We start from the raw sequence: 12217 nt of genomic DNA, 5'->3' as shown, positions 1-12217 counted from the left end.
ATCATATAGTCACTCAACTCTTTGAAGAACTATCAAACTCTTGTATAGTAGCTATATCATTTTATGTTTGTACCAGCAATGAGTCAGATTTCTGACTTCTCCATCCTCACCAATACTTGTTGTTTTCTTTCTTTTCTTTTTTTGTGTTATAACCATCTTTGTGGGTATGAAGTATTCACTCATTGTGGTTTTGATTTGCATTTCTATAGTGAGTAATGATGTCTAGCATCCTTTCATGTGCTTGTTGGCCAATGTATATCTTCTTTGCAGAACTGTCTATTCAAATGCTTTGCCCTTTTTAAAATTGGAGTATTTGCCCTTTTTTTTTTTTTTGAGTCCTAAGAATTTATTTATATCTTAGATAGTAGATCCTTAGTAGGTATATGATTTGCAAGGGGCACCTGGGTGGATTAGTTGGTTAAGCATCCGACTCTTGATTTTGGCTCAGGTCACGATCTTATGGTCATGAGATTGAGCCCCACATTGGGCTCCACGCTGGGCATGGAACCTGCCTGAGATTCCCTCTCCCTCTCCCTCTCCCTCTCCCTCTCCCTCTCCCTCCCTTCGGCCCCTCCCCTGCTTGCTTGCTCTCTTTCTCTCAAAAAACAAAACATGATTTGCAGATATTTTCTTCTTTTCCTTGGATTGTCCTTTCACTTTCTTGATAGTGTCCTTTGAAGCAGAGAAGGTTTTAATATGATGAAGTTCAGTTTATTTTTTCTTGAGTTTCTTATCTAAGAAACCATTGCGTAATTCAAGGTTGAAAAAATTTATACCTTTCCTTCCTCTTAAGAGCTTTAATTATTTCATGTAGATCTGGTCCATTTTGAGGTAATTTTTGTATAGTCTATGAGTTAAAGGATCAAATTCATTCTTTTGCATCCATTTGTCCCAGCACCATTTGTTGAACAGACTATTCTTTCCCTCTTAAGTGGTCTTGATACCCTTGTTGAAATTTAACTGTCTATACAGATCTATGGTTTATTTCTGGACTGTTAATTCTATTCCATTTGTCTATATGTTTATCCTTATGCCAGTATCATGCCATTTGATTACTGTAACAAGTTTTGAATTTGGGAAGTGTGAGTTCTCCAGCATTGTTCTTTTTCAGTATTGTTTTGACAATTTGGGGTCTCTTATTGCCATACAAATTTTGGGATCAACTTGTTCCGTATCTGCAGAAAAAGGCAGTTGGAAAGGAAAATTGAGGAATTGCATTGACCTTATAGATCAATTTAGGGAGTATTGCCATTTTCAAAATGTTGTTTTCAATTCCATGAACACGGGATGTCTTTTATTTATTTAGATCTTCTTCAGTAAAGTTTTATTTTTATCTTCATATGAGTCTTGCACATTATTGTTAGTTGTGCTTCTGAGTTTTTGTAGTCTTCAATATAAGGATATTTTAGCATTAAATATTTTTTAGCTTTGTAAGTTTTTATTTTAATTCCAGTTAGTTTAACATACAGTGTTATATTAGTTTTAGGTGTATAGCATTTTTTTTTTTTTAATTCACTAATCCTGCTATATAGGAAAGTTGTTGATTTTATCAGGGATAAACAAACAGACCCAAAGAATAGAATAGAAAGCTTAAAAACACCCACACATAGATGCTTATGTGACTTAAGACAAAGGTACCATGGGAATTTAATGAGGGGGGAAAAGATGGTCTTTTCAGTAAATTGTGCTGAAACAATTGGACTTCCATAAGGTATAACATGAGCATTCACCACTACCTTATACCACATAAGAAATTAATTTGAGTTGAATTATAGACCAAAATGTCCAAGGAAGAACAATACAACTTCCCTAAAAATGGATTATTTTCATAACCGTAGTCAAAGATTTATCGAAAAGACCACAAAAAATACTAGTCATTTAAAAAAAAAAAAAAAAAAAAAAGGACTGTATTTAAATTAAGAACTTGTTCATCACTGGATCTTATTAAAGAGTGAAAGGACAAGCCATAAACAGGAGAAGATATTTATGACACATATTATTGACAAAGGACTCTATAAACCAATAGAAAAATGAGCAAAAAGATAAACAGGAACTTCAAAAAAGAGGATATTTGAATGAGCAGTAAGTATGTTTGTCATCAGAAAAATAAATATTCAAAACTTAACAACATAATCTGTAGACCCACTAAAGTGTGAAACACTGATGATGCTAAATGTTGGTGGCAGTGTGGAGCTACTGAAACTCTCAGATATTGCTGGTAGAAGTGTACAGTAGTCATCTACTTTGAGAAAATGTTTGATGTTTTTACTAAAGCCAAATTTACATCTCCCTTATAACCTAGCAATTCCATTCCTAGGATATATACCCATGAGAAATGAGTGCAGATGTCTCACACCCACCAGATATGTGTAGCATCATGTTCATAGTATCCCTATGTATAGAAGCCTCATATTGGAAACAATCCAAATGCTCTGTAGTAGATAGAACGGATACATTTTGTTATTTTTATACAGTGGGGTACTAAACTGCAGTACAAAAGAACACATGCTAATGCTACATACAACAACATGGATGAATCTCACAGACACAATATTGAGGGAAAGAATCCAGACACAGAAGAAGACATACTATATGAGGGCATGTAAAATGAACAGGTGAAACCAGGCATCGTGGTAACAAATGGTTATAGCGGTTATCTCAGGATTTGGGGGAAGGAAGAGGAACAAAGAAGCTTTCTGTGGTACTGGAAATGTTTTGTATTTGATCTGGGTGGTTGGTACATGAAGGTGTAACATGATAAAGATTCATTGATGTGTATGCATGTCAGGCATTTGCACTTCACTGTGTGTGTGTATACTTTAATTTTAAAAGTAACATGCATATATAGAGAGAGATTGAATAAAATAGGCACCATACTTAGACCCAATTTTTCAATTCAAAACTTGCCCTTTACAAGAGATGAAGGATGTTGACAAAGGGCAACCAAGATACCGTCAGTTTTTTACAGGACTTCACAAGTAAGTCATAGGAGAGGAAACCTGCGGGCAGGGGTTGTCTTTCTTTCCGGAGAGAAGAAAATCATGGTGAGTATTTTGAAAAGGAGTTTTAAAGCAAGTGATTACTCAAAGATTTTAAGTCTATTGCCTAGCAGTACATGCGTGACAATTGCTACTCTGTTTCTAGTGGGGAGGGATATGGTGCATTTGAGATGGTAGAAAGACTGAGAATCTGCTCTGGAGCATTTCTTCATTGCCATTAAAATTCCTTGCTTTGCCTGTTCTGTAAGGGTCACTGAACATTCGAGCATGTATAACTCAGTAAAATTCAGTTATACCAACATTGTAAGTTTTTATAATTTCCTAAAGTTTGGTAAACTACTTCAGAGGTTTTCCTATTTTTATGGGAGTGCAGGGTCAAAAACTAGTGAAAGAGAACAATTAACTCCTGAAATTCTGTTCCATGATTAACTTCATTTTGTTAGTATGAATTTAAATGTTCATGGGTCATTAATATTCTTTAAATAATGAATGACAATGCTGATAGTTTAATTTTATGATTAGCTTTCTGTTCACTAATCAGTATGTATTTGAAGGAATATTTTTAAGAAGTAAAGCATCTAGAATATCTATTTGATTTTACCATGTAGTAGGTTAGTGCAGCTAAGTAGATTAACCCTTAATGTCCATGAGAAGTATCTTAAACTAGTTCCAAGGTGAGTAAGTTGAGTGGAAAGTGTAATGATAATAACAACAGCTATCAGGAAGTATCAGGGCCTTCAGTAGTCTTAGATGAATGCAAAGGTGATGTTCTTTGAAGAGCGTATCTTCTTTGCTCCCTACAACAGATCTTGTAAGACTAGAATCCTTCAAATGTTACTTCAGATCCAAGTACCTCTCTGTCTTTGACCTGTTCTTAGGAAAGGAGGTGAGGAAATAGACATGGTGACCCTCAGTCCAGAGCTCCTACTACTAATGATTTTGGGCTCTTATTCCTGCTAGTGCACCTCCCTATATGTCCTCGATTTGGATTGCTCCACTGAGGAAAAGATCTTCTGCCTCTGACACTAATTGGACATTAGCTTCTATTCTTTTTATCATGTCTCATCTTTATGAGGATAAGCAAAGAGTATTATTGCAATAGTTAATGGAAGAAATCTTAAAGAAAATGTAAAATTACTGTAAAATAGAGGAATCAAATGTCAGGGGAAATCTGTGCACATAAGCAAGCTGGCACTGAGTAGTCGTAAAACATGAGACGTGCCTTTCCTGATACTTAGGAACTCATTGAAGGCCACTTCAATTAAGTAACCTATTGAGAACTGAAATGTCTATAAAAGACATAATCTGATTTATGACTCACATATGGAAAGTGCTGTTTTTAGTGCTTATAAAGAGTAGAGTTTCTTCACGTAATCCAAAGATGGAACAAACAGGACAGATACCTGAAATAATATGTATTTTTAGTTCTAAACAAGAGAACAGGGAAACAGTGCTAATTAATGAAAGAGCATGTTTGTAATGTAACAAGATTTAAACCTAGAATTAGGTTATGATACACTCAGTGACTATGAGGCACAGTAAAGAAGTATAAGGGATTAAAAACATTTTGCTCTAAGTAATGACACTGAAAAACTGTATTTGATAAATAGGACAGTTTTGGCAGAGAACTTAAGGTCACTCTATTTATTAATCCTACAAATGTCTAATATTATTTTTTAACGTGTATTAATGTGTAAAATATTAGGGAAACATTTTTACGTTGTAAGCATTTTCAGTGAAAACTGATGTGTTTCTGTTATTCCAAATTACATTTTCCTTTTTTCGTTTTTTTTTCCCCCTAGGAAACTGACTGGACACTCTTTCCACATGGGCTATAGCATGGCAATTTTGAATGGCATTGTAGCTGCTTTTACTGTAGCATGGTGCCTCATGTAAACCTACACCGAAGCAATATTTTTGGCAAAACCTAGTCATGATTGCTTTGTAATCACAGGGAAGAACATCATTTGCCTACTCAGAAGACCAAGAAACCTGCTGTTCGTTATGTGGTTCAGATATGTATCATATCATCGACATTATGGAGGACCATCTTTTGTTGTTGTTGTTTTTTAAAGGAGGACCTTCATAACCATCATTCTAGAGCTTAGGCATTGAGAATATCTGAGTATTAAGTTTCAAGTAATTTCTTAAAAGTGTAAGATGTTTACCTCATCTTTTTACTTTTGTATGTGTTGTCCTTATAAATTATAGAAAACATTTTAATGGAGATCAAACATAAAAACTTGAATACAGGGCAATGCTTACCTTGCTATCTATAATACTACATTTTTGCTAAGAAGTACTAGTAGTACTGTTTAACTGAAATGGAAATACTTCTTATTTATTCATTAAATGAGGAAAGCAAACAATGCCTACTACTTTGACATTTTATAGAAGCTACTTTTAAATCAGAATATTTAGTTTTCAGTAGTCATATAATCAGTAGAAGGGTGCATTTATATTTTTTAATGGAGTATAGTTCCCTATGCGGTTTTTGGTTTTGTGGTTTTTTTTTACATATTTTCTACTACATACTGAATTTGTATGTTTTTAAAATTGTTACATTAGACAAATGTAAATGTTATTTTTTAGTTGGTGCAAACCTAATACCTACAATTTTAAATGAGTATTTTGTCTTTTAAAAAAAGCAAAACAAAAACAAACAAAAAAAAAAAAACCCACCAAAAAAGACAAACTGCACTGATCTGAGTTTAAAATTAAATAAACCTATTTTAGCAAAAAAGGACTGAAAAAAAAGTAAGTTACTTAAGCCATTAAAATATTAAGAAATTTGAATTGTTCACTATTTCTGTTTCTAGTTGCAATATTTGTCTTGGTGTATATATGGTTACTCCAACAGAACTGATATTATTTTGTTTTTAATAAATATAAATCTGAAATTTTTATATTTAGAAATGCTTGAACTACTTTGTTTTTAATCTCAAAATTCTAGTTACCAAAATAGAAAGAAGGTATTTTGATACAATGTATATATGTGTAAGTTTTTTATATGTAGTTTCATAATTTTCCTATTTAAATGTTCTATAATTGTGGTGTTAGTTTTTGTTTTCATAGCAATTAAGCTTAATTGTTCCCACTTCCTTTCTAAATACCTGTTTAGAAAGTTGCTTCAATTTTTAGAAAGATAGACCATTTAAAATGCTATTTTCTCTGGCCATGGAACAACTTATCTTAGGAAAGCATTGTGTAGCAAAACTACTTTATTCAGGCTAAATGGGAAATGAATATGTGCAGTATGTTCCTGTTATCTGCTAAGTGTTGTTACTGAGTAAATGATTTGATATTTCTAAAAGTCTTAACACTTTTTTACTACTCAAAAACGTTTCATTGGAAATAACAAATTGTGCTTCAATTTATCTGAAGTGTTTACATTAATATGGGCGGAGATGTGTGTGTGTGTGTGTGTGTGTACACACTTACATACATATACAAATCCCATGGCTTAAAGTATTCCTTCTAAAGTGGTTGTTGAAATGAATTTTTTTTTCACTCCCTGCCTTCCTCCTCATACCCTCCCAGTTCTTCCTAAGTTGTAACAAAATTGGTTTTTCTTTTCTCCACCCTTCAAAGCCCTCTCCCTCAAATTTGGATAGTCCTTCCAGATCTTTGTGTCATATGACTAGGAAAAATATTACAGTACATCTTCTATATGTAGGTATCTTTAAAATACTACATTTATATATAATATAAATACATATAGATATATATCTATAAGATATTTCTTTTGGAGCGCTATTTCTGCTGGCCTAGCACTTCTTTTTCTTGGGAAGTTCCTGTCTCCAGTCCATCATAAGGTCCAAATATAAATCATCCTTCTTCCATAGCAGAGTGATTGGCTAAGGATAGGTACATAACCAAAGCTGGGACAGTCCTAGTTTTTCATCTCTCTTGGCCTCTGTGATCACAACAAGCGTGCCAGCAAGGTTGGATTTCAATGAAAAACCCTCTTCCTGGTTTATAGAGAATGTCTTCTCATTGTATCCTCACATGGTAGAGAGAGGGCTAGCTGTCTTCCTCTTACACTAATTTCATCATGGGGCCTCCACCCTAATGACCTAATTACCTCCCATAGGCAGGTAATTTAGAAATGCTGTTTTTTGGGGGATTAGAGTTTCAACAAATGAATTTAGGGAGGGGACAAACCTGCAGCCCATAAAAATATCCAGTATCAAACGTAGGTTCTTTGAAAGATAGGTTTCTAGTAAAAACATTTTAAGAGGTTTTCTGTATTTGTTCATTTTCCCATTTCTCTTCATGTTCCTGATTGTATCAGGACCTTATATTGCCAACAGCAGAGACCATCTGAATACCTTGAGAAAAAGGGAGTTTATTGGAAGGATATCCAGTGGCTCTCAGAACTGGTGGGCAGGAACCAGGACATACTAGTGGTGGAAAGTACAGGAAGAGGAAGCAAAGAGTCTGCTTGATAGCGGGAGCAGCCTGGTCAGGATGATATAATGAATCCTTCCTGTCATTTTTTCTTGTTCCTTGCAAGATTAGCTCAGGGTTCAGAGTCCTTGGAGAGAGTGCCCAGTTGGCCAAGATTGGGTCATGTGCCTATTCTTTTGGCTTCTGTAGTTGAAGGTAACATCTGGAACTCTTCTGGGATGGGTGAATGTGTAATCATCAAAAAAGACAAATGTTCACTACAGTTCACTCTTGGCTATTCAGTTTCCACACACATTCCATTCCTTTTATATTTAAATTTCCAAAAATACTCATACCCAACAGTGCAGCTATTGTTTACTGTATTCATGGCCAGGGACTTTGGATTATGTTCATTTTTCAAGTTTTGCTACATTCTCATTGATGTTATGCAAATCATGCTAATTAAACAGTCATTTTAGTACTAACACAGACAACAGAAAGAGATGGGAAATTTGTTCAAATACATGTTACATATGACAGCAAGGAAATACAGGTGGAAGTTATTGTCTTATTTAAGTGCCTTAGACTTTACTTCTGCATCTATTCTTTTATTTTTGTTTTGGCTACTGCCTTGACCAACTATGTTTCTTCCCTGAGACAGTGACCAAATTTAGACAGGTCTAAGCTCTTGTTTCTTTTATCACTATATTTGGCAACGTAACAATACCCCTCAGAGAATCTTCAGTTTTCCTTCCATACTCTTCCCTGCTCGTATTTGTGAAGCAAGTGTATCATAAGGTTAAAACCCCAACTAACATGGCAACCCTCTTTTTTTTTTTTTTTTTTTTTTGCAAGATTACCTGGTGGCATAAAGAAGCCAAAATTACCATGTGGCTGTTTGAACTTCCAGTTACTTTCAACTAATTTCTTTCAACTAACTCCTAAGTACTAAAATCTATAAAAACAGTAGAGTATGGAGTCAGAGGAACAAAAAGCAAATGTTTAATTAGAGGATAATTGGGTGAAATAGAGGCTTCTTAGTTCTTGGAGCTAATACAGGAATGGGAGAAGTAGCATTAAAAATCAGTTGTTGAATATAAACACACACTGCATTGGGAGTGTTGTCTTTTAGCTGGCTTTATAACTAAGTCTTCAAGCACTTTATCTTATGTCTCCTGTGTAATAAGTTCCTTGGCCAGAACAATGTGTGGGAATTCATGATAATGTATAATTATTTAGTAAATCCATAAATGGTGGTGCTGCCAGAAATGTCAAGGGCAAAAAAAGCAAAAAACCCATATTGTGTATCAATGAGGACAAAACTAAAACATTACCTCTTCTAATGAAATGAGTTGGTTACCAGGTAGCTGGCTGACTCCCAAGATATGTTACCAGTAGAAGTGCTCTAGGCAAAAGCGAACTGGGGAAAGTAGAGAAGGTTAGGGAGGGGAGGAGGCAGTTGCCAGAAAAGCCTCTGAAAGTGCAGTTCTGTTTGTACACCATCCTTGCTATCTTGGCACTTTGTTAATACTCCCATTTAGCACTGGCTTGACAAGATATTAACATTTACAGAAAAGGTTATCTTGTTACCTAATTATTCAGGGCCTCTCTCACAGTGAGGGCTTTGCTGTGAGCATTAACATAGCTCAGAAACGTGCTCACATTCTGGGTCCATTTTAAGAAATCCACCTATATACCCCTTCCAACCTTTCTTAAGTTGGCACCAATCCTTTTCCAAGCACCCAAGAATCCAGCCAAACCCCAAGTTCACTTTCCATGAATATTCATAATCTTATTTCATACCATATCCCTTCAAGCCAAGGAGACAAAATGAACTGCTCAAGTCCCTAGGAGGACTGACTGTCCTCTCCTTTGCTGCCAGCCATGAACAGGGGATTTAATGCTCCCCACCATCTCCTTTGTGGCTGGTAGTAACATAATACACAGAACCACCTATAAGTCAAGCTTGAATTTTTTTCCAACATCAAGTTATCCATACGGAGTTCTTGTGAGGTGATAGTTGTGAATTGAATGAAAAGAGGCAGCATGGCAGAAGAGCATACTGGGAATGTGATCACACAACTTATGTCTTTAGGACTGGCTCAGGACACTTTTCTGGATGATAGAACTCAAAGGATTCACTTAGGTCAGTGATTCTCAGCTGAAGGCAATTTTGCTTCTCAGGGGGTAAAATACAACAATTTAATGAAATATTTAGAGACATTTTTGATTGTCACAATTGTGGAGTGCTACTGGCAACTAGTTGATAAACCAGAGATGCAGCTAAACATCTATAATACTCAGGGCACCTCCCCACAATAGAAAGTAATTTGGGCCCAAATATAAACAGTGCCAAGGTTGAGAATCCCTGATTTATATTTATTATGTCTAGATAATATCCTGTTTAGAATGGACAGCCAGGATCAAGGTTACCTGGAGTTCCAAGATCAGGTGTTCATTCTCGAAAAGACCAGATAGAATATGCTGTTTCTCAAGATGAGAGAGTTACTAGCCTGAGAGGACTTGTCTCTGTGCCAGTACCCATTTGGACCTCTGGCTGGCAAGGTCTGTCACAGACACTAGTCATTAACTACAGTGACCTTGTATATTATTAACGTTTCTCACATACTACTACTTCTGGTCAAACAATTCAGTTCACTTAAAAAAAAAAAAAATGCTTCCACAAAGGTTATATACAACAATGCTGTTGAATTGGAAACTGAAACCAGACCACATTTGGCCATTTCAAGTACCTTAAAGCCCTGTGTACTGTCAAAATGGGTGGTAAGGTACTGAGTGTAGTGGTTGATAATCCACCAAGGGGAAATCAAGTTACTGCTACACAATGAGTATGGACAAAACCCCACAGGCTCTGAGTTGCTTCCTTCTTAGACTCTCAAGTTAGAATATTTTAAATAGTCTTAACACAGACAGGGGCTTAAATTCCTCAGGAATAAGGTTTTAGTCACCCCACTGGATAAAAAACCTACACCTATTAAGAATTCTGGCTGAAAGTCAAGGGAACATGGAATGGGATTGGATAAACTAAGTCATGAATACTATCTAGGGTCTCATGACCAGTTTCAAAAACAGAGCTATATAGCCTCTACCTATATTCCTTTCTATGGCATGTGTGTTTCTAAACCAAATTTAGCTTTACTTTTTTGTTTCTTCCATTGTTATGTATAGGATTTTTGACATTGGCTGATCTAATGTGCATAGATTGCAGAATATTGTGATGGGATTACTATAGAACTGGGGAGGAATGGACGTTCCTGAGGTCCTGGATATGGAACTGAATATAGTAACCTGAGACTTGATTGTCTTTCTGTGAGGAAGAGTGCATTCTTAGTTGAATGAGAGATGACTATTTTGTTAAGTGGGATGATGTTTTGAAGAAGTATAATCATGGGAAATTGTGTATGGGATTAGGTGTTCGGGATTCCTTGTTAGGTGTTTGCGGGAGGGAAAACTGCATTACATTAGAGAAGGCTAAGAGATTAGATATTTTCTTTCTCCCAAACTGATTGCTTGGTGCCACCACTTCTCCCAAACCTTGGTGCCACCACTTGTATGCTCCTGGCAGAGTTTTGAGTTGTGAATGAATGACACAGTAACAGAAAGCTGAGAATGTATTCGCTGTTGTACCATTCTTTGGCAGTGGCCATGGTTTCTAGGGTGTTCAGCCGTGATTGGGCCACTAATAGAATTCTAACTAGGCTGTTTTGAAGCTTCTCTTAGCTATAATCTCTGCTACCACGCTTTCCTTGATTTCTGTCGTTTTATGATCGTAGTTTTTGGCCTTTCTCTCAATTCTGTAAGATACTCCCTAATCTTAGAATAAAATTACTTTCTTATCTAGCTAAAATTAGATTCTGATGTTTAAGATCAAGAACTAAGAATTCACGATGCCTGGGTGGCTCAGTTGGTTAAGCGTTGGACTCTTGATTTTGGCTCAGGTCATGATCTCGCGGTTTGTGAGTTGGAACCCCACGTAGGCCTCTGTGCTGACAGCGTGGAGCCTGCTTGGGATTCTCTCTCTCCTCTCTCTGCCCCTCCCCTGCTCACATGCACACTCTCTCTCTCTCAAAATAAATAAGTAAACTTAAAAAAAAAAAAAAAAACAACTAAGAATTCATTGCATATCAACTTTTCACCACTACATGTCCACAAAACTTCTTTGAAAAACTTTGTCCTACCATGATTTCTGCCACCTGGACTCATTGCTTTTACTACTAATTTTAAAAACTATCATATACTATCCAGCCTTTCTATTTTGTAATGACTCATCTTCCTAAAGACTCTTTTAGACTGTTTTTTAATGTACACAATACTTAGGCTGAAGCTTACAGCAGGTGCTCAGTAATTGTGACATTTATTGAACATTTAATCTGCATAGAATTACAAATTTGTGTAAGGAAAAATGAAAAATAATTTTGGAAGAAGTAACCTCAGATCTTGTGTATCTTATATAGACACTAAGAAAACTTCCTATAAACATGTGTTTCCTACACTTGTACAAATACCGTTTTGTAAAATACTGAAATTTTTCAGAAATATAAAGGTAAAAGGAATGTATAATTGTGATTTTTAAAATAAAACCTATTCTTGGATTTCTTTTAGATCTGACCATTTGCAGTGCCATTGGATTTAGCAGATAAGTGGTGCAAATAAAGAACAATCTAAATGTAATTTATTTAGATTTTCATAAATTAATATATCAGAACCAGCCTCCATAGTAAAATGGTCTTACGTATAGAATTACTGGGATAAAGACCTAAGTTATACAAAACTATAAGTCATTGCTCTGAGTAAAGAAGTATCCAACA

General features: G+C 35.5%; 1 protein-coding gene and 1 long non-coding RNA gene across 3 annotated transcripts in view; both read left to right on the top strand.

Moving 5' to 3' along the window:
* The window catches only part of ARL6IP6 (ARF like GTPase 6 interacting protein 6), a 40646-nt gene extending 34334 nt beyond the window's left edge, over nucleotides 1-6312 (top strand). Inside the window, exons 4-5 of one of the 2 annotated variants that reach the window (XM_060626601.3) lie at nucleotides 2969-3044; nucleotides 4802-6312. In XM_060626601.3, coding sequence (XP_060482584.1) covers nucleotides 2969-3044; nucleotides 4802-4837 — 112 coding nt within the window. In that variant the 3' untranslated portion in view covers nucleotides 4838-6312. The remainder of the gene's footprint in view (nucleotides 1-2968; nucleotides 3045-4801) is intronic. The other variant, XM_060626602.3, reaches the window with a different exon arrangement.
* Nucleotides 1-12010, top strand: part of LOC145715661 (uncharacterized) — a 104134-nt gene extending 92124 nt beyond the window's left edge. The window contains exon 2 of the long non-coding RNA XR_014138055.1: nucleotides 8945-12010. This is a non-coding gene — a long non-coding RNA (uncharacterized LOC145715661). The remainder of the gene's footprint in view (nucleotides 1-8944) is intronic.
* The last annotated feature ends 207 nt before the right edge of the window (nucleotides 12011-12217 follow it).

The sequence above is a fragment of the Panthera onca genome, chromosome C1, assembly GCF_046562875.1.
Source record: "Panthera onca isolate mPanOnc1 chromosome C1, mPanOnc1 haplotype 2, whole genome shotgun sequence".
Classification (NCBI taxonomy): Eukaryota; Metazoa; Chordata; class Mammalia; order Carnivora; family Felidae; genus Panthera; species Panthera onca.
This window is presented reverse-complemented; position numbering and strand designations above follow the sequence as displayed.